Source organism: Chelonia mydas, chromosome 4 (assembly GCF_015237465.2).
Source record: "Chelonia mydas isolate rCheMyd1 chromosome 4, rCheMyd1.pri.v2, whole genome shotgun sequence".
Lineage (NCBI taxonomy): Eukaryota > Metazoa > Chordata > Testudines > Cheloniidae > Chelonia > Chelonia mydas.
Window position 1 is genome coordinate 139,811,705 of NC_057852.1, and position 27,249 is coordinate 139,838,953.

Consider the following 27,249-nt stretch of genomic DNA (forward strand, 5'->3'; position numbering starts at 1 on the left):
TTCCCAGGGAATCTGTGGAATAAATCCTTCAAACTACATGGTAAAATGTACCTGGTTTTGTTTATGGCTGTGTAGAAATTCCCCATAGCATGCCTGAGTCTGAAAATTGTGGTGGGTTTAATATTTAGGGTGGAGGCGGGGAGGCAAAAAGATAAAGAACATGTTGTGGGCTTTTGTGGGCTTTGGATTGAACAGAAGAAAAAAGAAAGAAAAACAGAAAACAGCCAAGGAGCAGAATTCCCCTTTCTCTGCACATGCAGGAACCCCGGGAAGGCCTCATGCTTTGAAATGGCACCTTTAACCTTGCTTCCTTTAGCTGTTTGCATCCGCTGTTACCTTCAGAATAGCTCTTCTAGCCCGGGTCTTTCCCTGAATACTTAGGGGCTCATTCTGCATCGAGGGGCTGCAGTCTCCAAAGGGTTAATGGACGGTGCACTGGAGTATGAGTTCTTACTCCTGGCGGGTATCCATGGCAAAAACCCCATTGATTTCAACGGGGACAGGGCTAGGCCTTCACTGCACAACTTCCTGGTTCATTTTTTGCTTGAGAAAATAAACAACCAGTTTTCTCAGCCACCGTGCAGGGATCTGGCCCCTGAATCTGCACGGTCACGGAGCCCATGGACACTCCCCGAACTTTCCCTTGACCTTCCTGACCCAACTGGCCTCCTCGGATCCAGCCAGGATCCTTGCTCCGTGGTGGGCTGGCTGGGTGGCTTGGAATGGTGCCCTTGTGTTAAATTCACCCTGGTGCAGGCCCCATGCAGGACCTTCGGTGTCTCGTAAGCCCTGAGATGTGGCTTTGGGGATGCAGGGAAAGAGCAGGGAAAGAGGGGTACCTGAGCCCAGCAGATGCTCTCTGTGGCAAGCCCAAGTAGCCCAGCCCAGGGAGCTGCAAAGTTGGGCCACAGATTAGCATTTAGGTGAAGCAGCCACACAACCCCGTCACCCTGCTCGTGGGGTGGGGTGGGGGCAGGATGCAGGAAGGGGGGCTGAGGCTGCTGCTCTAGCCCTAAGCAATGGGATGGGGTGAACTGAGACATTGCAGGGGCTTCGGCAGCATGGACCTGCTGGCAGGATCAGGGTCTAAGACGTCCCCCTCTCCCCAGGCCCCCGTCACTCAGACCATTAAAACCCTGTCCCAACAGGGAGCATCTAATTTACTTCCAGGCATTTCTCTTTGCTTTTACTCTTGGCAATGATAACAGGCCCTGCAGCTTTCGCTTTTGCTCTGAGCCAGTTTCACATTCAGCTTCTCCCAGCCCCAGCGGTTCCCCCCCACCTCAAGAAACTCCCCCCCCTCCCCCCATCTCCTTAGGATCAAGCTGCAACATGTGGGCTGCAAACATTGCGGGAAGGGGGGTGGGCAGAGAGGATTTAATCCCAAACAGCCTCCCCTGGGATTGCACCATTTAAATAAAAAAACCCCTCGAACATTTCTAGCCACCCAAGTTCTTTTCAAGGCCTCGGACAGAGGGGCTCCTGGCTTTCTGGGACTTCACCTCTCTGGGGCCGAAGCTGCAGGGGGTTTAACATTTAGGTTGCGGAAGCAAAAAAAAACAAAAAAACAAAAAAAGGGGGGGGGGGGAATCAGACTTTTGGTGGCTCGATCCCCGTCCCAGGCGGTAGGAGAGGGCGTGGAGGAGGCTTGGATTGGGGTTAGTGAGGGGAACAAAGATGGGGGGACTCCTGGGATGAGGCGAGGGGGCTCCCCTATTCCAGGGCGCCCCCAAGCGCTGTAAACTGCAACCCCCCCGCCCCGCTGCCGTTTGCTCCAGCGAGCCGCTTTCCCAGCACCGCATGCTCCCCCCCCTTGCAGCCTGACCCCTCCCCGGCTGGGGGCTGGGGGTCCCCCCCCGGCTGGCGGGGCTGGCTCTGCCGGGCGGCCCGTGCGATTGGCTGCCCGCTCCCCGCCCGCCCGTGTTATTTTTCGAATATAAGGACAGGCCCGGGGCTGGGGCGCGCTGTAGCCCGGAGAGAGCCGGAGAGAGCGAAGCGGGGAGCCCGGCTCAGCGCCCCGAGTCCTGCCCGGCGCTCGCTGCCCCCGGGGGGCGCTTCCCCGCCGCCTCGCTGGATGCTCGCCCCGCAGCGCCCGGCCCCGCATGCCCCGAGCCGCAGCGCAGAGCCGCCCCCGGGGTCCCCGTAACAGCCCGAGCCCGGCCCCGCAGCGACCGCCCCGCGCCGCTCCGCATGGACGGCCAGGGCGTCCCGGGCGGCTCCAGCCCTGCCCGGGGCAGGAGCGCGGCGGGGAGACCGTCCCGGCTCCCCGGGCTCTCCGGCGGCTTCCCCCGGGGGGCCAGCGGCCTCTTGTCGCCGGGGGTCCTGTCTCCAGTCACCAACCTGACCCTCAATCTGAACAACCTGGCCGGGCTGGGAAGGTGAGTGCCGCGGCGGCGTGCAAGGGTGGCTGGCTGCCGTGCGGGGTGGGTGCATTGTGTGTGTGTTGCATGCCCTGTGTGCGTGGATGATGTGGGTGCATTGTATGCAGTGGAGGGGAAGGAGAGGATTGCATGCACTCTGTGAGTATGATGTGGGTGCATTGTATGCAGGGTGGGGGTGGGTTGCATGTATATTCCGTGTATTGTATGTGTATCACATGCAGACTATGTTGGTGTGAGGAGGAAGATGACCTGGCTGCTGAATCTGTGGCGGGGGGGGGGCTATAAGTATTGGGGGTGGTGAGGGGCTGGGGTTGCCTCCTGTATTTCATATAACCCATGCAGAGGCGGCATGATCAAAACCCCAAACTGCAAAATATTCCCCTCACCCCAAGAGCAGCCCCTGGCCCTGATCCCCAGCTGGGCAGGCCCCAGGGCTTAGCTGGGGCATGTATTCCCCTTCCCCGCTCCCAAAGAGGGGATTCCAGAACCGGGCAGAGCTGGGCTGTCAGCCCTACCTGCCCTGGGGGAAGGGCAAATCGCCATGTGGCTCATCCGGGAAGAGCGTGGCTGGAAGTTAACTAAGCAAGCCTGATCCTGACCCCGCTCCAGAACCAGTGAAGCTGCCCCTGGTGTGTCTGAGGGCAGAGCTGGGGAGGGCAGTGCCCGCTCTGCCAGGGCACGTACAGTCCTAGACCAGGGTGCACCCACAATCGAGCCCCATTAGCGGTGTCCCGATTCATAAGGAGGGACCATTGTGATCACCTCGTCTGACCCGCTGCGTTCCCCAGGTCAGAGATAATTCCCAGAGCAAATCAGGTAGAAAACCAGCCAGTCTTATTTTCTCTTGCTCAGTGTCCCAATTCTCCAGCTGCGGAGACCTGTTTTAAGAGCCCGGCCTAAACAACCAACCATGGCAGCCCTGCTGTGAGGCACCCTAGGCCCTGCTTTTCCTGAACTCAGTGGCAATGTGCAATCTCCCTTGCACCCTGTGTTGAGGCAATACCTTCTGAGAGCTGGGCCTCGGGGAACAGATTTTTTCCAAGCTGGCTTTGAGGCCAGGGCGGGGGAAGTTACATGCGGTGTAATGCATGTTATTCCATGCCTTCGTTCAAGGCCCAAATGCAGGGGGAACAGAGCTGCTTATGTTCCTTGCTGTAGAATAACTGCTCGAGTGGGATCTGGGTGGGAGCAGCCCGCTGCCAAAGCTCAGAATGACTCTGCGCAGGAAGCCGCTGGCTCTCTGCGAGCCGTGCCTGTCCTAGCTTCATTTTGCCTGCTTGCTTCCCTTCCAAATGGGCTCCTGGGGAAGGCGAGCTTTCTTCTACCATCAGCTGCAGTCTTGACCACATAGTGCGGTGCTAAGGGGCCCAATCCTGCTCTCCCCGGAGGCACGGGTGCAAAGTTCCCCTTGGTTTCGCTGGCAGACCGTGCAAGCTCCGTCCCCAAATCGATGAGTGAACTGAGTTCTCTGCGCTGGTTTCCATGTGTGCAGTTGGTAGGGACGTACAGCCACGTACCCGGGAGCAACCTTTGGCCCTTCTCCATTGAGCAGGGGGGCGGGTGTCCAGGATCCTGCTCCACGCAGCAGAGTAATTTTTTTCACCTCCGGGGGGGTTGGGGAGGAGAGTTTGGGAAAGGAAGGGGTGAAATCCTGGCCCTGTTGAAACCTCTGGCAGTATTGCTTATGGGCTTCTGGATAACTGCGCCGTGGGCCAGATCCTGATTCCAGTGGTACCACAGGCAATCCCCCCTTGGCTTTGTTGGGTCAGGATTTGACCCTAACTCTCGTGGCATCCCCCCCATAGATCTGACCCCCCAGGACTGAGCCTGTGGTGGTTGAATGTGGGTGGTGAGATGATTCTGTTCTATATGGCTGGGAATTTGGGGGAGTTGTTGTTTCTCATAGGGGCGGGTTGATCAGCGGTATGTGCCCCGGGATGCTGTCTTCCCTTCGAGGCTGGCAGGGCTGTACTTTTCAGGGAAGAGAAAGGGGGTTTTTTTTCTTGCAGCCTGAGCCGCTGTGTCTAAGCACATGGCCTAGCTCAGAGAGCCTCCTCCAGAGCGGCAGGGTGAGCGGAGACACTGGGCCAGCTGCCTCCTGCAGGTTTCGCAGGAGGAAGCCTGCGTTTGTGCCAGCCCCTCGGGCAGAGAAGCCAGTGGTGGTGAGGGGCTGGGAGACGTTTTCACAAGCCCCTGAGGTTCCTACTCCTCCTCATTTCAGCCCTCTGCCCTCAAAGAACTCCTGTTCTTCCAGAACTACACAGTGGGTCTAATGCACTCCTGGTGCTAGCCCGGCCCCGGCAGTGGCCTTAGACTGAACAACCATATTCACTCAGCTGTTTCTGAAAATCCACCTTCCTTAACGGCTATTGTGAGGCTTCGTTAGCATGTGTAAAGGGCTTTGTACATAGGTGTACAGTGCCCTGCTCAAGCAGTTCTAACAGGGCAGGTCCCGGTAAGGCATTTCCAGGTGGAAGGTGCTGTGGAAATGTTGGACCAGACCCTTCAGGGGGTATAAACCAGTGTCCAGCTCCATGGATGTCTTCGATATCCAGTTTATGCAGCTGAGGATCTGCCCTGTTTTAATCCTCTGGAGATGGACGCTCTGCCGCAGAGTCCATCTCTGACTTTGAGCAAATCACTTCCTCTCTGCCCCCTGGCTTCGCATATCTAAGTGGAGATAAGGGGCCTGCCGCAGGATTATAAAACACTTGGCGGTCCCTGGAGGAAGGGCGCTAAACACCATTATCTCTGGCTCATAGCTAACGATCCTTTCAAGCTCCCCTGCTAGCTCCCCGCCCCCCCCCCCCCCCACCGCCTCCCTCTGGGGATCTCCGGGCTCTGCAGGTGTGAGTGACCGAGCCCAGGATGGCTGGCGACAGCTTTATGCCCATTTTACCAATGAGGTGGGGCTGGTGTCCAAGATTTTCAGTTGCTTCGGGGTGGGCAGGCGGGGCCTCTTTTTGTTTTTTTGTTGTGTCGCCCACCTGAGGACTCAGCACCTCCTGAAAACCAAGCACTGGGTGTCCCAAAAGTTGGGCACCCAAAATCAGTGGACACCTAAGAAACCGTAGGCCTGAGAGACTCGCCCAAGATCCAGGGACTCTGTGCTGGGGTAGCATAAGAGAAACCCAGGAGTCCTGAACCTCGGTGCCTTGCCAAACCGCTGTGTCCCCCCCTCCGCCTCAGCCTAGGTGGGTCATCGTGCCTCTTGCTTTGGCTTCTTAGTAATTGTATTCTCTGCCCCCCGCTCCAGTCCATATGACACCCCAAAGAGGAAGAAGCTGGGGATCGGCTTCAAGAGCGAATGGTCTTCGGTGTCACAGGACTCCGTCTCGTCTGAGTCGTCGCAGGACTCCGGGTGGTCCGAGTCTTTGGATTCAGGTCAGCACTGCTGTGGTGTGGGGCCACTCCCTTGGCTTTTGTCCCTGGACGGTGGGGCAGGGCCAGGTCTCCGAGTGCAATTGACTTTTGGAGAGTGTAAGGGGGAGGTCTCCCATGTCTTTGTACCACTTCCCCACCATGCAGTTTGCTGTGCTGGGCCTCTCAGGCCAAGCATGCCGAGGCCTGGACTAGCGTGGAGGGGGTACCGTGCTGCAGACCGGGTGTGAGGAGCCAGCGGCGTGGGCCCAGGGGGGAGGCCCAGGACTGGCCCCGCAGGAGGCTGTGGGTCGGGGACACTGGGAAGCGTGCTTACACACTGCCTGCCTCTGATCCGTGCTGTCCGCAGCTCACTTCCACGTGAACTAAATTCCCTCCCCTTTAAACAGATCCCGGCTGTGTCTGGGCTCTGCCTTTTCTGTCCCCGTCGTGGGGGGAACATCTGCTAAAGAGACACTCTTCCATTTGGCCCTCTCTCCTCCCCATGGGGAGAGCCTTCACTTCCCTTCGGGAGCTTCCTGCAATGCTTCCTAAGGCCCAGAGCGTTGCTAGGGTCCCAGGTCCCCAGCCAGCGAGGGATGCTCTGAGTGCAGGGGAAAGGATGCCTAGGAATCCAGTCCTTGCCTGATTGAATTACAATGTATGGACTAGGGCGCAGTTAATTCCCCCCCTCCTCCCCCCACCAGCTGGGTTTTGTTTACACTATTATCACTAAAAATGATCTGGGTTGAGTGACCTGCCCCCTGTTTGAAATCTCCTCTAAAGTCCCACCTACATTTAAGCCATCTGTCTGGAATGGGAGCACTGTGTGTGTGGGGGGGAGAAGTGAGGCTGACTTGCCTTTAAGTTATTGGCCATCTCCAGATAAGGGAAACCTTTTATGTGGTGGAGGGGTGTGTGTGATTAAATCAATCCCTCTGGGAAAAGGCAGCAGCTTCTGGCACCTCCTGCACTGTGGGCTCTGGGGGGGAGCTGCAGTCCAGCACCGTTGGCCCAGGGGGGAGTTTGGGGCGGGCAGGGCTTGGAATCTGGGAAGCCTTCATTCTGTGCCCTGGGGAGAGCGAGAAGCAACTGTATGGAACAAGTTTCTTATTCCCTATGTGGAGGGCAGTGACTGCTGCAGAGCACAGGGCATCAGGACTCCTGGGTTCAACTCCTGTTTCCGGGAGGCAGTGGGTCTTGTGGCTGCCCATGGGGACTGGGAGATAAGACTCCTGAATTCTGTTCTCAGCTTGCCACTGACTTGCTGTGGGCAAGTCGCTTCCCCTGTCTATAAAATGGAGATGACACTTGACTAATGAACCGGGGGAGGCTTAATTTAACCTTGGAAGGAACGGCAAGGGCTAGTGTGCTTGGTTCCCCTAATCACAATGAACTTTAAATCCATCTCCGCTTGGCTTGCGGGCAGCTTGGTGGAGAAGTCGGCAGACCTGGCAGTATCTGCCTTTCACCCTGCCGCCATTCACCTCTCCCCAAGAGATGAAATATATGTGAAGGAAGCTGAGGTTTTGCACCCTTGCTGCTGCTAGGCCCCCACCTCCGTTTTCCTAGGGACTTATCCATGGGTGTTTCATTTGCACAGGAGTTGGGCTGGATTCCCCTGGACAGCTGGACCCAGAACCCTTTGAAGAAGTGTAAGTTAATGTCTCCTTTTCCTTGTCACTTGGCCTGTTGGATTTCACTTAACCCTGGAAAAGAGGGAGCTACAGTATAGCTGGAGTTTTAAGGGTTAATGTGGGAGTTTGGGTACATCTACCTTGTGCTGTGATCCTAGGAAGCCTTGCTAAGCAGGGACAGGCCAGGTTAATTCTTGGATGGGAGACACCCAAGCAAACCTAGATGCTGCCCAAGATGGTGTTGGTGACGCAGGACTGGTGCTTTTCTCTGGAAGGCAGCACTGAATCAGTGCATCGCTTGGGGTGCTGTGCTGCTGGAGATGCCTGTTGTCAAATCAGAGGTGAATTTGCTCATGGCCTTTAAAGTCAGGGCACTTTTTACAAACCCGGTTTTGAAGTAATTCCGTTCTGCCTCCCAGTATCTCCCCCCCTCCCCCATCAATTCCTGTCCCAAACAGTTGTGTGAAGTGTTGCTGTGCACTGTTAAACAGCTTCTGTGCTCCAGCCCAGAGGTGGCTGCATTTCAGTAGTGGGGGAATTGACTCCTGTAATCCAGTATAAAGTGAAGTTGTAATTGGATCTACTTTTCCAAGGATTGTCCAAGTGAGCTTAATCCATTTGTTGGAGAGCGGGGGAAGAAGCCGGGGAGGAGGAAGGGGTGGATTGTTTATCTGAGTCCAGTGACTAGCTCCAGCCATGAAATTTCATGCCCTGTGAGATGTAACTAAGCCGACCTAAGCCCTGATGTAGACACTGCTAGGTCAGCAGAATAAGTCTACGGCCTCTCAGAGAGGTGGATTAACACCAGCGATGGAAGAACCCTCCTGGCGCTGAAGAAAGTGTCTATGCGACCACGGTTGTCGTGTTCCTAGCGTAGACATACCCACAGACAGAACTGGTGTTGGCTTCACTTCTGATGCTGCATCCCCAGGCCTTGCTGCCAACTCTCCTTGTGTTGATCGCTAGTGGCCAGGGTATCCGTGCACAGACGAAGCCGTTAAGGGACAGCTGGCATCTCTCCAGAGCCATCTGGCACCTGCGGTTCAAAACGCTGCATCGGCGCAGCTGGGCTGCTGCAGCATTGTAGTGAAGACGCTCTACGCCGACAGGAGAGCGTAGTTAATCCCCCTCCCCGAGAGGCAGTAGCTGTTCTGGTGAGAGAAACTCTCCGATCCACATAGCGCTGTCTACACGGCGGGGTTAGGTTGGTGTAACTACATTGCTCAGGGGGGTGGATTTTCACATCCCTGAGTGATGTAGATAGACCGCTATTGGTCTGCAGTGTAGAGCAGGCCCCAGGGGCTCCCGGGCACTGTTGAATCTGGAGCTCAGGCTTTCAATAGATGTATATGGGCAGAGGGTTCTTTCTAGTCCCTTTGAGATTTGAGCCTGGAAATCGGTGTTAGTTATTCCATTCTGGCCATAGGCTTTTGTTTTCAAGTTGAGCTTAAAGATCTCTGTGCGGGATGGCCGTCTGTTACTTCACTGGAGTTGCGTCAGCTGAATACTGGGATGAAGGTATTGAGCAATTAGGCCCTCTGGGCTGTGGCTATTGGGGTCTGAAATCTTTCTTGGAGTTCAGAAACCAGCTAGCTGTAGATGGACCACGGGCCAGGTTCATCCCTTGTGCAACTCCCCCAACGGACTGAATCGGCCTCTGCTTCAAACAGAACTCGGCAGAATCGATTGCAAACAGGAAATCGAAGGCAGCGCTCACGAAGGTGCTTTATGTCACCGTTGCTGGGCCAGATTCTGGTTACATGGGTGTAAATGTGGAGTGACTGCTCTCCCAGGTGCAAATCCATTGACCTCCAGAGTCCTGGACAGCATCTCCAAAATTCCTTCCCGGCTGGGTTCAGGTGTGAAGGCAGTAAAAGCGGGAGGGGATCTTAAACTCATCACCCCAGCCAGATCAAGGAGCTGCGGTGGTCTCTGTGGTCTGCTCTTTCTTGCACTGCAGTTTGCTGCTGCGTGGGGCTGCCTGAGTTCCTGTTAACAATTGTCTTGGGCGTGGGGTGCCACCGAAGATTCTTGGTAGTTCTGCATTTGCTCTCCAACGTCCTTCCCCTTGAATGGCTCAGGATTCCTGCTGTGGGTGGGGGCCGTTCTGAACGGGGCCGCTGGAGATCTGGCAGCGAGCGCTAGATGCTGCGTGCAGGGAGAATTCTAGACTTTAAGGTCAGAAGGGACCATTACGATCGTCTAGTCTGACCTCCTGCACAATGCAGGCCACAGAGCCTCACCCCCCCACTCCTGTAAACTCTCAGGTGTTAGAGCTGGGGGGGTGTTTAGTCCTGCTTGAAACAAGTGCCAAATGCTTCACTCTGAAACTGCTTTGCACTGGGGTCAACAGCTGCACACGCTGGAGGCCACGGACGAGTCAGGCCGAGCCGGGCGATTGGGGACCCTCCTGGGCTCTTGGAAGCTCTATTGTCGATTTTGATTGACATCTGACATTTTTAAAAAAGGAGGTTGCATCTGGGTGAGCGGCTGCTCTCCTCCCGCGATCCCTCACTCACCCTCCTCGCACCTGCTCTGACGGTTTGGGAGGAGTTTCCCTCCCCCCCCCGCGCGACAGATGTGCTGGAGAATGTGTAACTTTGGGGTGGAGGTGAACAGATGGTTCCTGGCTCCTCTGCCCACATGCCTGCACTCCCTAAGCGGGCTAGCGTGAGCTCCCTTCCAGCGGGAGCCCCCTGGGTCACCAGGTGATGGGGGGGCGGGAAGGTTGCTAGGCAGGCTGGAGGATTGAATTCCACAAGGGAGAGAGTCCAAAGGTTGCAGCCCCCCCACTCCTCCTGTCCGGAGTGAATTGGGGCTGGGCACATTCTTCCATCTGCCTGGCATTGGGGGGGCCCCCCTCACCCACGTGCTGAGGGGCAGCCCCCTCCCATTGTGCTGCCACACTTCACCCCTCCCGACCAGCTGCTGAGCCCCGGCAACCTCCCCTCCCACCACGGGGCCCATTTACATACAGGTGGAAAGCAGCCGCTTCGGGCCAGTTGCTATAGAAATGCCCCCGCTATCTGGAGCCTGGCTCTGCAGCCCGGCTCACAAAAGGCGCTTTTATTGGCTTCCTTTCTGGGAGAGCTTTGTCCCCGGCTGGCTTTAGGGAGCCCCCCGCCCGCGCCCCGCCCAGCCAAGCTTTGATTTAACTTCATGGGAATCAGAACTAGGTCAGCAGCAGCAACTGCGGCTTCTTGGATTGTTGTTTTCCAAGACCACCCTGTTGTTCAGAGGGCGTTTAATTAATCCGTGCTCCTTCACTCAAGTGGCACGACACGGCTCGTGCACGCAGGGAGCCAGCCTTCCTTTAAGACCCTGCCCGCACAAGGGTTTAAACCTGGCTGACCTCAGCTGTATTCAAACATGGCTTAGCCCCACATGCAACCAGGGCCCTAGTCTGTATGTTGGGGCTTTGAGATCTTGCAGGCTGACAGGCACAATGCAGGACGTGGCCTCAAATTTTGCGGGCTTCTGTTTTTAGGATGCGCAACTTGGGACAGCCTAGGTCTGATTTCCTCCCCCATCCCCCCACATAAATATGCAAACAGTCTTTGGGGTGCCTGATTTCCCCCCTGAACTCTGTCTGAAGTCACTGGGTGCACAGCATCCCGCAGGCCCAGATTCAGAGACACCTGCAATCAGTAGCCACTCTCAACAACCTTGGCTGTTATGACCTTGAGCAGCGTGGGACTGGAACCCAGGCATCCGGCCTGTGCCGTACTCTAAACACATCACCATCCTTCTGTTATGCAGCTTCCTTGGCTTGCTTGTGGGGCAGGAGGCGTTTGAGGGGATGAAGGGAAGCAGGGTGGTGGAGGTCTGACCCATGACCTGATCGCTTCTCAGTTACTTTGTTGCTTTTTGGAGCTATCCGGAGTGACCGGAGACCCACTGTCTCCTCTCCTTTCACCAGCTGGGAAGCCGTGTTGGGCCAGATGGCTTAGTCTCTGGGTGCGTGGAGTACGGCGCTGCTCCCTAGGCTCCTGCTTGTGGAGTGAGCTGCTGAGTGTGAGGAAGGGTGGCCGAATTGGGCCCAGGAGTTAAAACGCCTCCTTAAACTCTCCCTGGGCAATCAGTGCCACTGTAAGTTGGCTCAGATGCAGGCCCTTTGCTCGTGTGAATGTGAACGTAACACGCAGCTCTCCTCCCTCTCCTCCTGCAGCTTTGAGAAAGCAATTCTGGAATCGGGAAGAGTTGTCAAAGGGTAAGTGCACTGACCTTTCTTTCCCTCTTTGTAAAGGCTGAATTTTATCCTTCGCAGTCTCTCCTCCCTGTGCTGCACCCCTACATGCATGCTGAACCCTGGGAAGGGAAGGGCCAAGCTCTTCGGTGCAGATCAGGCCGTTTGGATTTTATTTCCCACTTGTGATAGGGTTGATCGGGTCCCGAACAAACCTCTGGCAGCGTCCAGCCGCCGACGTAGAGCCCACATCCATTGCTGTCCTTTGCAGTGGCTGTTTGCCCTCTCGAGAGCTTTTCTCCCATCTTGCCATGTTCAGAGCATCAGTCGCTACAGGGAGAGGCCTTAATGCCGTGTCCAGACCGCTGAGCGGGTCGGGGAGCGGAGCTGCGCTCACAAAGGCGGTGCCCGTCAGCACGGAGCCCGGTTCTCATTCACGCTAAGGCCACTTTCCGCCGCTCCCCTCACGGAAATACTGAGTGTGACTGCAACCCCATTCTGTTCTGAGAGGCCTGTACGCTGCCGGAAGGGTGCAAAGCAGCCTTAATTCGTGCGTAGGAGAATCTACCCCTAGCGCTGCCCCTCCTGTACAACAACCTGCACAGAGATTTGCTTCCCCTGCCCTCACTTGTGGGAGTGTCACTTGTGAGAGCTAGTCAGCTGTGGGGTTGCCTGCACCGGTCAGTTCTTGCAGGGTCTCTTGGTGGCTTTTGGGGCCTGAGTGGGAAGGGGAGGGTGGGTTCAGGATGGCACAGCCTCTGGAAGGGGTCGCTGACCAACACCTTTTCCTGCTTTGTCTTTTTAGCAACAGATTCCCCGTCCGGAGGATCCACTCCCTGCCGGTGAGTTCCCGTCTCCCCTCTGCGGATCTGATCACACGGCCGGAAGTGCCGGCTTCGGGGAAACCCAAGGGTGACAGCTACTGACCTGCTGCGGCCAGGGTGGCTGGGGCTGGCTGGATGTTGTGTTGGCCAAGGAGATCTGGCCAGGGAGGAGCCCACGGCTGCTGGCCCATGACAGAGGGGAGGGATTCAGCGTTTTGGGGGTGCAGCTCATCCCTTAGGGGGTGAGTGCATTGCTACTTCCCCGACCCCCCGTTTTCCTGTGTCTGGGCTAGAAGTGTCCGTAATGGGCTCTGAAGGGAGCAGCATCCAGCACACATAATGGGTCAGTCCCCTGTCACGTGCTTGAGTGGGGGAAGAAGGAGCCCCCAGGTGCTGCGTTGAAGTGGGGAAATAGTGACCCACTGATGGCAAACCTGTGTCCGAACCGTGGACCCTGGAGAGACCACAAGAATGGCCAGACTGAGGCAGACCAATGGTCCATCAAGCCCAGTATTCTGGCTTTTGACAGTGGCCAGTGCCAGGTGCCCTAGAGGGAATGAACAGAACAGAGCAATTATCGAGGGATCCACCCCCTGTCGGCCAGTCTCCGCTTGTAGGGAAGGGCCCTAAATGGTGGCGGGAGCCTGTGTGGCAGCAGGTTTGAAGATCTCTCCCCCCTCTCGTCCAGGAGAGGCTCCTGGGCACCAGTCCTGCCCTGAAACACATTTCCAGCGCCAAGGAGTTCAGCAGCCCGGAGACACATGAATGGCCCTCGCGCCGGAAAGAGAACAAGGAGAATGTGAGTCGGGAGGCAGAGAAGGGATGGACTGGGGATGTGACAGGGGAGCAGATTTCAAGAGCTGTCCCAGCCCCACCACTGAAGGAAGGAGCAGGGTTGGCTTGTCCCTTACAGCCCATTCCTTGGGGCCGTGCCCCATCTAGTTCCTGCTGGATTATGAAGGGGTCTCACCTTCTGGAGATGTTCCCAGATACTGAGCCTGAATTCTCTGCTCAGTTTCATCCCAGGCCTCTTAGCTCCAGCCCCTTCAGCCCTCCAGCGGCTGCCCCTTTCTGATCAGCCTGACCCTCCCATCTCGCAAGCCCAGAAAAGGGCTGGTCTCAGGCAGGTGGGACTTAGCCCTGAGCTTGTGTTGCCTCTGTCCTTGGCAAACCATCGTGCCTTGGCCCGGGGAGAGCCGGTGTGAGTGGCACAAGCCCTTCAGTGTTGGTGACTGAGTCATGTCCACTTAAGCCAGGGCTGCGTCCTGCTCGGATGGCGTGTTGCTGGCAAGCAGTCCGAGCGTGGGTGGCCCAGAAGGGCTGGGCAAAATGCCTGTGAAGTGCATCCCCGGTCGGGTAACGTTCAGGCCTTTGGCCTTCGCAGGCGGGGTTTGTATTTAAGATACCGCTGAGGCCCACGAATCACAGCCGGCTTCACCCCTTCGATGGGAGCAGCGAGAAGGACCCTTTTGCACAGAGACCAAACTCCGCCCCGGACCTCCTGGTGAGCGCGAATCTGGGGTGGGGGATGGGGGCAGGATAGGGTGTGGGGGGGGTGTGCATGGCCGTAGTGGGGAGGTCTGGAGCATAGCGTGGTACCAGCTGCACGAAACACCTACGGTTAATGTGGTGATGCCAGGACCCGGGATCCTGCGCCCGTGAAGCTGATGCAGGGTCCCTCTTCATGTTAATCCCTATCATCTGCATAGCTCCTGGGCTGCCGTATGGACTGGGGTGGAGATGTGTAAATACAGAAGCTACCCATGGCTGAAATGCACCTGCTTCTGGGGCAGGGTACAGTCAGTGTCTAATAGTGACTGACTGTCTGGGGCAGGAGGTGAAGGAGGTACCAGGCCAGGATCTGTCCCTTGCTCTGGTTACTTTGCACTGCTCTGGCAGCACCCGGCAGGCAGCAAGCTAGCTCAGTGCTTTGGGATCCCTAATTGCTACAGGTGGCCGTGACTTTGGGTCCACGTCTCGTGCCATGGCTTTGCACTTCCTGGTGGCTTGTCCCCCAGTTGCACGCCTCCTTTGTCAGAGGAGGCCTCCCTCAGAGCCCCGCATCACGGCAGGTCCCGCAGCCAGACGGCTCCTGCTCAGTCTGCGGCCCCCCAGGCACGCTCTAACCCCTCCCCCTTCGCTGTGTGCTCCCCAGTGTGGCACCCCCGAGAAGGAGAACATGGGGATGGAAGCCGAGAGCCCAGTGAGCCTGCGCCGCTCCTCCCTGACCTCCTTCGTGACCGACGAGGAGGAGGATGATGGGTTTATGATGATCCTGGACGAGGAGGAGCTGAAGGTACAGCGTGCGCGTGGTCATCCCTCGCGGCCCCCTAACATCCTGCGCCCCAGCTGCTCCTGCAGGCTGCTGGATCGTAGCTTGGGGAGCACTGGCTTCAGGAGCTAAGCCTCGAGCCTGTGCTCCCATTCTGCTCCGAAATGGAGCACAACCCCATCCCCCTGGCTCATGCGCTACCACCCAGCCCCTCGCTCCTTCCTGGACTCCCTCGGGCAGGGGATGTGCTGCCCTCTTCCCCGGGCTGTCTGACGATCCACCACACTCAGTCTGGATGACCTGCCAGTCCCTCCCCTGTACCTGGGTGATCTCTGACTCCAGAATCACAAATGAATGTTCATGGGGCAAATATAGCTAGCAATCTGCAGAGCGCAGGTCTTAGGGAAACCTCCGGGCCCTGCTGAGAGCCAGAGAGAACCACAGGGTCTGTCTGGCTCCTGCAGCCCCCTCAGTAGCTTGTGATTTGCCAACTCCTGTCTCAGTCTCCCTGCCAAGAGGGGAGGATGGGATGGGGCTGGTGGGAATCCATTGCCTCATTCTTGGTGTGGATTGCCCTAATCCCGCTGCCTCTTCCTCAGGGCGATGCGGACGTGCCGCTGGGGATGGAGAACCTGCTGACTGCCCCACTGGTGAAAAAGGAAGGCGCTGATCTGGTATGTGGGAGCCTGGTGCAGGGTCGGGGCCTCTCCTTCCAGGGAGCTTGCAGGGGGTGAAAGGTGCCGGACGAGCCAGCCTGGAGACCGTGCTCCCCTTGTTCTGAAGGGGTGCCCGTGTGCTCTCTGCTGACGACTGGCCGTCGTGCTGGGGTCAGTCTGAGGCAGGCCTGCTGGGAGGCCTTTCTAGAAAGGCAATTGATGTGCAAGGAGCAAAGGGGGCGGGGTTCTGCACCTCATTCTCCTCCCTGAGCCCCACTGACACCAAATCAGAGTCGCTCCCCCTCCCGGGTGTGGCTGGGAGCAGAACTGGGCCCATGGCTTCTTAGTGTCTCCTAAACCAAGCGTGAAGCCAAAATCGGTGTGTCTGGGTCAAACTGCCCCCCCCGGGATGTGAAATGGGGCAGACAAGACCTGCCCCTCCCAGGCCGCAGCAAACGGCTGCCCTGCCCTCCATGCCCATGGGGGAGCGAGAGGCCAGAATGAGGCTCTAACCACGTCTCGCTTTTGTCTCTGCAGAGGTTGGTGAGACGCAGCAAATGTCGCCAGCTCTTCCGGTCCCCCTCCATGCCCAGCAGCGTGATCCGGCCCATCCTGAAGCGTCTGGACAGGCCACAGGACAAAGACACTCCGGTCAAAACCAAGAGGCGGAAGAGCGTGGCTGGCACCCCGATCGAGGAGAAGGCGGAGGAGCCGGTAGGTGATACAGAGACGGACTTGGGGCCAGGGACATCTCCCTCTCCATTCCCTGGCTCCAGAACCTCCCAGCCCAGGGAGGGCTGGCTACTAGACATACTGGGGTATGCTTCGAGATCTCCCTTCTCCTCCGCCCCCCCAAAGCCTTCAGCAGGAAATCACTAGCTAGGGCTGTACTGTAGGCATCTGGAATGGCCCAGCCGGCCATCGGAAATCAGTGGGTGGTAGGGGAAAGCCTCTTGGCTAGCTCCGCCATGTCATGCGTCCTTCTCTCCCAGCGCTGGAACATGGGCCCCAGCACTTTGGCAGTCGAGGGGCGCTGTCCCTTTACATGGGAGGTGTTTTCCCCATGCCCTGCTCCTCCCAAATCCGTTTTTCTTCATTCTTCCCTCCTCCTGCTGTCCTGGGAGGAGCCAGCGATTCTCTGCTGTAACCCAGCTGGAATCTTCCACCTCCGCATAGCCCGCAGGCGCACCGGCCTGTCGCCCACAGACCGCAACGCGAGCTGAGCCCCCACAAGGGGCAAGGAGCCACTAGGAAAATGGGGCGGGTGAGAGCTAAGAGATACGGCCGAGAGGAGTCTCTGTCAAGCGCTGTTGCAGCCCTTGTGAGCCTGATACTTGGCTGCCGTGTGTCCTCCCTGGCACTCCCGCAGAGCGGCTGTGAGACGCTCCCTGTGTCAGAACCCTGCTGTCCCTGTCTCTCACTCCTGGTGCAGAGTCTAAGGAACTTCACCACGTTCAAGTCACTGGAGGAGAGGGATCCAGACCCACAGACTTTGATAGGGCTGATAACATGAGTTAAAGGCTGCAGGCTTCTTGCCTCTTTAGATTCTGGCACCCCCATGTGGTAAAACCAAGATGGACCAAACTGAATTAACCATATAGCTGCAAAATCTGGCCAGGATTGGTGATCCATGTGTCTGTGCTGGGAGCATAAAAGTCGGTGATCATACTCTTTAGGGCCAGATTGAACAATTACCAGGGTTGTGGTCGATTTTTCCATCACTGACAATTTTTGAATCAAGATGGGATGTTTGCCTAAAAGCTCGGCTCTAGGGATTACTGTGGGGCAGGTCTCTGGCCTGGGCTAGGCAGGAGGTCTGACGAGATGATCATGATGGTCGCTTCTGCCTTGCAGTCTGCAGAAGCATTCTCGTCCTCTTGTCTGACCTCCTGGCTAGTCCAAGCCAGAGACCTCCACCCCGGGTTCCTCCGCCCAGAGCTGCTAGCTGCATTCTCGTAGAGAAGGCTCTCTGGTGTGGATTTGACATCCAGCCTTGGTTTCCTCCTAGAAAGCACGGCTGTTGCGCTCCAGGTCCTTCTGCCATGATGAGATTGAGAACATCTTGGATAATGACCACCGAGAACTCATCGGGGACTTCTCAAAGGTATTGGGGCGGGGGGTGGGGGAGAAGGAAAACCCCTTCATACTAAATCGACCAAAATGAACCTCCCCCACCCCCAAAAGCTATTGAAACCTTCCCCGGGCTGTGTTGGAAACCCAGTAGCCACCTGCCCTTGTGTGGGCTGTGAAACGGACTAGACGCCAACGTGAAACAGACCAGTCGAATGTCCTTGTCCAAACGGAAAGGAATGCCTGTTTGTTTGTGAATTGTGCCTGGCATGTTACAGACAACATAAGGGTGGTGGATTCTTCTGTCTTGCCCCTTCCTTCCACCTATGCCAACTTTATAAAAGCGACCAGATCAAAATGGTAGCTGCTCATGCCAGCTCCTCCCCAGCTTTACAATTACAACAGGAGAGAGGGCAGAACGGGTCCCACTTTGGGATTTCCAACCCCACAGATGAATGATTGGTTTGAAACAACTGTCTGCCTTGGAGTGGTAAAGGAATGATTTCTTTTGGTCTTAATGAGTCTTATTAAAACTCTTCTAAAAATGTAACCTTTGCCCCCCAAGTGAATTCATAGTGCCCCTTTATAAAGTTCTGATCTGAAGTATTGGTAATGCTGAGAAATGCTCTAAAAACCATCACCCCAGCTCCGGATACATTCCACAAGGAAAGAGCTTAACTTCAGTCGCTCACTGCTCCTTTGTTATAGGCCTATCTTCTACAGACTGTGGAGGGGAAACATCAGGACTTGAAATACATCTCCCCAGAAATGGTAAGGAGACAACTGATCGTGACTAGGGCTGCAGGTTTATCACAGTGCAGTAAAAAGTTAGACACTGTGATTTCTTGTTTTGTCTGACTTCTGTCTGACTTCCTGCAGGAAGGCTTGGAGTGGGTCCCCTGCCCTGTGTGGAGGGGAGCCCCTGGGGTGGTGGGGCAGATGGACAGCAAGCCCTGCTCCACTGTGTCCTGCAGGGATGGGCTCCGCTCTTCACTCTGGGCATTACAACCTGGCACATGGGGCTGCAGCATCACTCACTCAATCTCGCATGCGTCACTGTCCTGGCCCTAATGGAGGAGCGGCAGGGCCAAACTTGAGAGGTGCTGTGATCCCGTGTTGTAGCTTGGAATGGCCGGAGCAGGGACCCAGGCCCAGGGTGAGTGTGGGGGAGGTTTACTTTCCAGCCTCTCCCTCCCCCAACCTCCCGTCCTCCAACAGGCTGGGATTAGGGTAAAGGTGCCGGGGCAGAGGGTGCTGCTGCGGCTGGCTGGTGCCCCCTCATTTGCAATATACCTGTGACTTGTACTAAATCTGGTCCGTGACTTCGCCGTGACCCCCTGCAGCCCTCACTGTGACCATCAGCTGCTTAGGCCTGATTCTGCAGCCCAGAGTCTGAGCTCCAGCGGTTTAGCCTGCACGGTGGCAGGAGGGCCAGGCCCCGGGGAAGTGGGGGCTTGTTTAGACCAGCGGAACAGCACAGTCCTGCATCAAGCGACCGTGTGCTCTTCTTCTCTCTGCTGCAGATGGTGGCCGTGCTGAACGGCCAGTTCAATAGCCTCATTGAGAACTGTGTGATCGTGGACTGCCGGTATCCCTACGAATATGAAGGAGGTCACATCAAGGTCAGAACCGCTGCCTTGTTTGTTTCTGTTTAACCTTGACAGGCAGCATGGCCCAGTGGTGTGAGCACAGGAGCCAGTGCCGGGGAGTTCTGCTCTCCTCCGTCACCCCGGGGTCAGTCCTTCAAGCAAAAACAGTAAAATGTTTGGGTGCCTAGAGTTTGGCACCCAAACAAGTGGGATGATTCTCTTCAAGATGCTGAGCTCATAGGAACGGCCATACTGGGTCAGACCAAAGGTCCATCAAGCCCAGTATCCTGTCCTCTGACAGTGGCCAATGGCAGGTGCCCCAAAGGGAATGAACAGACAGGTTATCAAGTGATCCATGCCCTGTCACCCAATTCCAGCTTCTGGCAAGCAGAGGCTAGGGACATCATTCCTGCCCATTCTAGCTAATAGCCATTGATGGACCTATCTTCCATGAATCTATCTAGCTCCCTTTTGAACCCCGTTATAGTATTGGCTTTCACAACACCCTCTGGCAAGGAGTACCAGAGGTCGACAGTGCATTGCATGAAAAAATACTTTCTTCTGTGTGTTTTTTAAACCTGCTACCAGTTTCATTTCGTGGCCCCTTGTTTTTGTATTATGAGAAGGAGTAAATAACATTTCCTTATTTACTTTCTATATACCGCTCATGGGTTTATAGACCTCTATCATATCCCCTCTTAGTTACCTCTTTTCCAAGCTGAAAAGTCCCAGTCTTATTAATCTCTCTCCTCCTACGGAAGCTGTTCCATATCCCTAATCATTTTTGTTGTCCTTTTCTGAACCTTTTCCAATTCCAATATATCTTTTTTTGAGATGGGGCAACCATATCAGCACACAGTATTCAAGGTGTGGGCGTACCATGGATGTATACAGAGGCAATTATGATCTTTTCTGTCTTGTTATCTATCCCTTTCTTGATGATTCCCAACGTTCTGTTTGCTTTTTGGACGGCCGCTGCACATTGAGTGGATGATTTCAGAGAACTCTCCACAATGACTCCAAGATCTTTCTTGAGTGGTAACAGCTAATTTAGACCCCATCATTGTATATGTAGAGTTAGGATTGTTTTCCAAGGTGCATCACTTTGCATTTATCAATATTCAATTTCATCTGCCATTTTGTTGCCCAGTCACCCAGTTTTGTGAGATCCTTTTGTAGCTCTTCGCAGTCTGCCTGGGACTTGAAGAAGGCTAGGGCTATAACCAGGTTTAAAAGAGAACTGGATAAATTCATGGAGGTTAAGTCCATTAATGGCTATTAGCCAGGATGGGTAAGGAATGGTGTCCCGAACCTCTGTTTGTCAGAGGGTGGAGAGGGATGGCAGGAGAGAGATCACTAGCTCATTACCTGTTAAGTTCACTCCCTCTGGGGCACCTGGCATTGGCCACTGTCGGTAGACAGGATACTGGGCTGGATAGACCCTTGGTCTGACCCAGTATAGCCATTCTTATGTTCTTATGTAACTATCTTGAGTAGTTTTGTATCATTTGCAAATTTTGCCACCTCACTGTTTACCCTCTTTTCCAGATCATTTATGAATATAGTGAATAGGACTGGGCCCAGTACAGATCCCTGGGGGACACCACTATTTACCTCCCTCCATTCTGAAAACTGACCGTTTATTCCTACCCTTTGTTTCCTATCTTTTAACCAGTTACCAATCTGTGAGAGGACCTTGCCTCTTACCCCATGACTGCTTATTTTGCTTAAGAGCCTTTGGTGAGGGATCTTGTCAAAGGCTTTCTGAAAATCTCTAAATATACTATATCCACTGGATCTCCTTTGTCCGCATGCTTGTTGACCCCCTCAAAGAATTCTAGTAGATTGGTGGGGCATGATTTCCCTTTACAAAAACCATGCTGACTATCTCCTAACAAATTACGTTCATCTTTGTGTCTGACAATTTTGTTCTTTACTATAGTTTCAACCAGTTTGCCCAGTACTGAAGTGAGGCTTACTGGCCTGTAGTTGCCAGGGTCACCTCTGGAGACTTTTTTAAAATTGGTGTCACATTAGCTATCCTCCAGTCATTTGGTACAGACACTGATTTCAATGATAGGTTACAGACTACAGTTAGTAGTCGTGCAATTTCACATTTGAGTTCCTTCAGAACTCTTGGGTGATACCATCAGGTCCTGGAGACTTATTACTGTTTAGTTTATCAATTTGTTCCAAAACCTCCTCTAATGACACCTCAATTTGGAACAGTTCCTCAGATCTGTCACCCAAAAAGAATGGCTCAGGTTTGGGAATCTCCCTCACATCCTCAACAATGAAGACCGATGCAAAGAATTCATTTGCTCCTGCAAATTCCCTTCACTTGAATGGGGGTACAGGTGCTTAGTGGGTTTGTGGGCACTGGACAGAGATCCCAGGAGCATACAACAGTGGTGGATGCGAACACTGCTGTTGGCAATGGGTCGGGGAGGGGAAATGCTGGTTGTGTAGCATAGTTCACCCATTGCACATGCTGAGTGATGAGCAGTGGCGCAGGGAATCAGGCCCTTAAGCCCTCTCGTTTCTTAAGACCTCAATGGTCCTGTAGGGTTTTACACCTCCTGCTGCTTCTCTGGGTCAGTGAGAAAGGGGAGGGTCTTTCCTGCTGCCTCTGACTTGGAAATGCGGTTTCCTCCAGGGGGCTGTGAACCTGCCGCTGGAGCAGGACGTAGAGGACTTCCTGCTGAAGAACCCCATCGTCCCGTTCGACGTGCAGAAGAGGGTGATAGTGATATTCCACTGTGAATTTTCTTCGGAGAGGGGTCCCAGAATGTAAGTGGGCCACAAGCCATGTGGGAGCTACACGTCCGCCCAACACCCTTGTCTACCGGCCACAGAGGAGGGGGTCTCTGTTTAGACACTAGTGTACTTAAAAGAGCTTGAAACGATGTAGCTGCAGGGGGTTGTTAAGGACCCAGTTTGACTGTACCAGTCAGGAATTGTTTGAACGATCCCTGGCATAGTGATGCCGTCCCACCAAATTATAGATCCCAAGATGTTGGGACGGGTACAAAGCGGTTAATCCGTCCCTGAGCCATTGGGTCCCCAAGAAACTTGTGTGTTGACAGATCGACCTACAAGACTAAATGATAGACAGTTGCCTCCTGGATCTAGGCTTCCGGAGGACTCTGTTGTCCATTGACTCGCTCTGTCTGGCTTATGGTCCTGTAAGCGCTCCAGAACTGCGGTCTTTCTGTCTGAGTGCAATAGCCTGTCTTGTTGGGAGAGAACCGAAAGAATCCGCGCTCTTGACCACTCATGGCCTGAGTGAATCCCAACTCTATGGTTCTCCCTGCAGCTTCCACATCAGGCTAAATCCTCCCTTCCGGACACTGGGCCTGACCCTTCTCTAACCAGCATAGACCCGGAGCGATGCCCCTGAAGTCTGTAGCTGATTGAGGGATTGTGCAGTGCTGCTGTCACATTCGGGCTATGAAATGCAGCCACCTCTAGGGTGGAATGTATTTGGGCCAAAGGTGCTATGGAAAACGGTGGGCCAGATCCTTAGCCCAACGTACACTGGCCCAGCTCTGACTTCAGAGCAACTAGCTAAGGATCTGGCCCAATCATTCCATGGCACAATGGCATTCAACGCAGTCCCTTGTGTGCGCAAAATTAAACAGGGTCAGATGATCTTTAACCTCATGCTTCTGTGTCTTGAAGGTGCCGGTTTGTCAGGGAAAAAGATCGGGCACGCAACGAGTACCCCAACCTACACTATCCCGAACTGTACATCTTGAAAGGAGGATACAAAGAATTCTTCCCGCAGTACCAAGTAAGTCATGGCGGAGTCTTCCTGTCAGTGAAGTGTGTGTCTGTCTGTCCATCCCAGAAGGACTACCTTTGGCTGGGGGCACCCACTGGTGCGATGGGAAGCATAGCCGAGTGTGTGACTAAGGCTTGTGTTACCCGCTCTGAGGTTGGCAGATGCCAGGTGGCAATGGCATGCACCAAAATACCTTCCCTGCCCCAGCGCATTCACCCTCTGGAATGGGGACAGCCAGTATCCTGGAAGCAAGAGGTTCCAGGGTCTGTTTAAAACCTCCAGATTTTGAGCCTCTGCAGAACCTGCAGCTGAGTGCCGCGTAACGGCAGAATAAGGGGACCCAGAGAGCGGGACGGGTCTTAAAGTGAGACTTAGAGAAGGGAAGTGACTCACTGTACACAGACTGGGGGAGCTTGAGACACAAGAGAGCTGCATTTCCCCTCCCTGGGGACTGGGGCATGATGGGGTGTGAGGTCATGGTTGAAGGAGAGGCCTTGTGAGCGGGGCTGGTGGTGACTGAGTCCATGGCAAGTTTAAAAACCAAATAGGGGGATTTCCAGGTGGCTGCAGGAAGCCAGCAAAGGAGCCAGTGTCTCTGGGTGGGGTTTGTTGATTAGCCTGTGAAGGGGACCAAGGACAGGGCCAAGAGCAGCCTGGCTGCAGTGCCTTGGGCCCTCCTGGCATTGTCACCAGTTTTAGACACTGCTGTACGTCTGGCCGCTCTTAGCAGGTAAACCAACAGCTGTTCCAAGGGGCTCTTGACTGTAGCAGAGTTGTGGGTGGGAAGGGGCTCAGCCCCTGCTTGGGGTCACCCTGGGGGCAGTTGGCCATTCTGTTAACACGAGCCCTGTGCGTCTGTCCCCAGGCACACTGTGAACCTCGGGACTACCGTCCCATGCACCACGAGGACTTCAAGGAGGACCTGCGGAAGTTCCGCCAGAAGAGCCGCACGTGGGCAGGAGAAAAGAGCAAGCGGGAGCTGTACAGCCGCCTCAAGAACTTCTGAAGGGGGACAGGGTGGGGGGGCCACAGGGCGACTGCCACATGCATTGAAGAGAGACTTGACACACCTTGCCACAAGGCTCGGGCTGGTTCCCAAGGTGAGAACCGTTCTGCTGAGCCAGTTTCTTTGGACACGGTTGGAGATCCATCTACTCCTTGGCCAGGAAGCCATGGGACAGAGTAACACATGCACATACCTCCCGTAACCGCACATACCTCCCATAACGACAGAACTGTGTGGCGCTCAAGGGCTTCCGAATCCCCTGGGCTAGTTGCCCTCTCCATGCTGTGAAACTCCTACCGGGGGTAGGATTTGTAGCTCTGACATTGACCCAGATCCTCCATGAACGTGTGGTTGCACTGGACATAGAAGCTAGGCTGGATATTTCAGGTACCATGCGAGGGTCGGCTGACGCTGTCCAAGTCTGTGTGTTTCAAGTGCCGACTGTTCTCTGACCTGGTTGGTGGGATCAGCTTTCAGGATCTGCAGTGGCTCCCGCACTGCCTTGAGGAGGTGAAAACCAGTGCGCCGTCGAGCATCCACCAATTGCTGCAAAAGGTGTGAGGGTTGCATCAGCCCCCTGCAAGCTGTTCTGAGTGTGGATGTGTGTGTCCACAAGCTTCAGTCTCTGGAAAGGTTAAACAAACCAAATGCAATCGGAAGCTGACTCGGGGGAAGGTCGTGCTTGACTGAGATCTTCATTTTGGCCCAGCTCAGTTTCTTAGGCCTCCTGGAGCCGCATGGCCCTTGGGTGCAGCGTGGATTGCTGTCTTAGCCAGGGACGTTGTTTGTCCTTTTAATCTTACATGCATTGTTTAAATCATGGCCAAGAGTGGGAATGCAAGGGGTGGGGGTGTTAAAAAGAGGGGCCTCGGGGTCTGGGGGAAAGCTCCAGGATTTGCCAAATTCAGTGCTGAAAAAAGCTCTGCTAGACAGGCACCCCAGTGCCTTTTTTAATCTGCTCTTGAGGTCAGAGACCGTTCCCTTAACGCCTGCCAGGTCACACCTAGAGTGCCTGTTTGTGGCACAAGGTGGAAATACCAACTTCTGCCTGAGGCAATGCTGCTGGGCAGGACTTGTGACGTGACTGAAAGCAAATCCTGTGAGGCGCCTAGATCAGAGGGTAGCGAAGCATCCAACCTCTGGACTGCGGCGGTCCTGCTAGGCTGCAAAATTGCTTGCTTCAGGGGACCTTGGTTAGCCTAAACTGGCCACTTTATCTCCCTCCTAGGGGAGGTGGGGAAGGCTCTGCAGCCTGAGGATTGGCTTTGCTTCCTCCCTCTACATCACAATGCTCAGTTCAGGGAGGCAGCAGAGTCTGGTGGTTAGAGCCGAGCCTGGGGAAGTCAGGGCCACCTTGGTTTCTTGAGTTAGGCTCTGGGCCGGAGTCTCCTCTTAATTACAGGTGTAAAAACCCAGTTTAGCTCCATTGACTTCAGTGGGGTCAATCCAGATTTTCATCAGGGTAAATTTAGAACCGAATTAGGGCTTTAACCTCTCGCTGCCTCAGCTTCCCCATCTACGTGTTTTAGGATTTGACACTGCTGCCCATCACTGTAGTATCTGACCGCCTTCCACAAATACTGACCCGTCTTTGCACAAGTGGGCGAGGGGTAAAAACGCCATCCGGGGAGCTTGTTGTTGTGCAAATGTATCTTTTGTAGGCTAGCTTGTGTTCTTCTCTGTGACCAGTGGAATTCTGGGGCCTGATTCACCATTGCGATGCTCAATGAGTGTAATTGAAAGTGAAACAGTAGGAACCTGACTTCAGGGCTATCCCACGGGTGTATCTAATGGGTGATAACTAGTGTGAATTGACCCGATGAAACCAGACAGGCTGTGAAACCGAGAATCCTGCAGCCTATCCGAATAGCCATGTACTAAAACCACCTGGGAGAAATTCTTCCATCCCGTGTTCTGTGATCATCCTGGGCAGCTAGGCCTGTGTTGGCCCCTCTGGCGCTTCCTAAGTGAAGGCGACCACAAGGATTGAATCTAACTTAATAGCAAGAAACTAGAAGCACTGGGATGCCCACACCGGGGCTCAGTTAGCAGCGATGTGGGAAAAGCACTTAAACCTAATTTGCAGCTAAAGAGCAAGACTGGCTGTAGCTTTGTGCCTGCGTAAGGGCCTGATGCTCTGCTTGCTCTGGCGTAAATCAGGAGTAACTGCATTGGAGTCCGAGTGAGGACGGTGTCCCGTGAAAGGGGAGGCGAGATCAGGCGGTGCCTCCGGCACCAATCCGAGTTCTGAATCATTGGGAACATTAACTCTTCGATTGCATCTGACGCAAGGTGTGTGTTGGGTTTTTTTAATTATTTAACAGATTTTGTATTTTAATAATACTATTTCCGGATATGTTCAGCCATTTTTATGTGGTGGGGGGGGAGGGTTTCCAGGGTTATCTTTCATGTATATTTATGACCCAAAACTTTCCAATGTGTTCCAATGTCTATTTTTACAAATGATCAAATCAGTCACTCGTGGATGCAACAAGAATAAAACCCCCTATGTAGCTGGAGGCTTAAACGATGTACCACTTGTAGCCCACACAGTGGGCTGGATTCTGAGCTTGCATCTTCCAGTGTAAGTATGGAGCAATGCCATTGACTTAAGTGGTGGTAACTCGAGCTTTAAACCAGTCTGGCCCGCACAATGGAAATGCTACCCGATCCGAACTTACACTGGTGTAAATGACACCATGAGCTGCAAGGCAGCAGAGACTCAGGCTAAACTACCCTCCAGTGTAAATTTCCTCCCTTTAACATAGGGGTACTCTGCCTCTACCGCGGCCTGTGTTGTACAGGAAACTCATTGGAGTGAAGCTGATTGCAGGGGTTGGGTATTGTGAGCTGCGTGATTGCTTTGTTTTCTTTGTCTGTACATTTGTGTTAAAAGATTTACACGCCCGTCATGACTTATTTCCCAAGGCATCTCCTTATTTCCTCTGCAGTGATGTGTAACCAAGAGAAAAATAAACTTCTGGGTCAAAAGTACGCCTTGTGCAATCAGTGTTTTTGAGCTTTAACTGTATCCACTACCAAGGGAAGAGGCTTGTCAGGTCAGGTTCCTTGAGTTTGTTCTTCAATCCATTGACTTTACTGGTTTTATACCAGGAGAATCCAGCTCCACATGTGCGAACTCTTGTGAAAACTGCACTGGTGTAGCCACACCCAGAGCAAACTTACACTACGCCCTCCTGCACAGGCACAAAAGAGCTTGCCCCCGTAAGTCCCTGCTGTTCTGAACTGCTAGCATTTCACATCCACTTTGCACACACCCAGTGCGAACAATGGCATGAGCCTTCAGGTTGCCATTTATTTCTGTGGTGCTGCAGGGCACTTTATGGCCTAGGGAGGTGTAGCAGCCTCTCCGGCCGGGTCAAGCCTGTGAATTCCTTGCAGTCCTGCAGGGAGGCAGTCAGAGACCATAAAAGCTTCCAACATACTTTCCAAGCTCCACACACCACTTTTCCCCACAACAATT

General features: G+C 54.6%; 1 protein-coding gene across 1 annotated transcript; it reads left to right on the forward strand.

Moving 5' to 3' along the window:
• The first annotated feature begins 1,950 nt into the window (after positions 1 to 1,950).
• On the forward strand, positions 1,951 to 26,759 carry CDC25B (cell division cycle 25B). The gene is made up of 16 exons (XM_037898435.2): positions 1,951 to 2,378; positions 5,638 to 5,765; positions 7,345 to 7,396; positions 11,547 to 11,588; positions 12,370 to 12,406; positions 13,077 to 13,187; positions 13,773 to 13,892; positions 14,544 to 14,684; positions 15,260 to 15,334; positions 15,854 to 16,030; positions 17,325 to 17,420; positions 18,095 to 18,157; positions 18,910 to 19,008; positions 21,632 to 21,765; positions 22,657 to 22,768; positions 23,625 to 26,759. Exons 1-16 carry the CDS (start codon positions 2,191 to 2,193, stop codon positions 23,763 to 23,765), a joined length of 1,716 nt encoding a protein of 571 aa, XP_037754363.1. The 5' UTR covers positions 1,951 to 2,190; the 3' UTR covers positions 23,766 to 26,759.
• Positions 26,760 to 27,249: the final 490 nt, after the last annotated feature.

Coding starts and splice junctions, on each gene's coding strand:
- CDC25B (XM_037898435.2), top strand. CDS start 2,191: ATGGACGGCCAGGGCGTCCCGGGCGGCTCCAGCCCTGCCCGGGGCAGG. Junction 11,589..12,369: donor TCGGGAAGAGTTGTCAAAGG/GTAAGTGCACTG, acceptor TTGTCTTTTTAG/CAACAGATTCCCCGTCCGGA. Junction 14,685..15,259: donor TGGACGAGGAGGAGCTGAAG/GTACAGCGTGCG, acceptor CCTCTTCCTCAG/GGCGATGCGGACGTGCCGCT.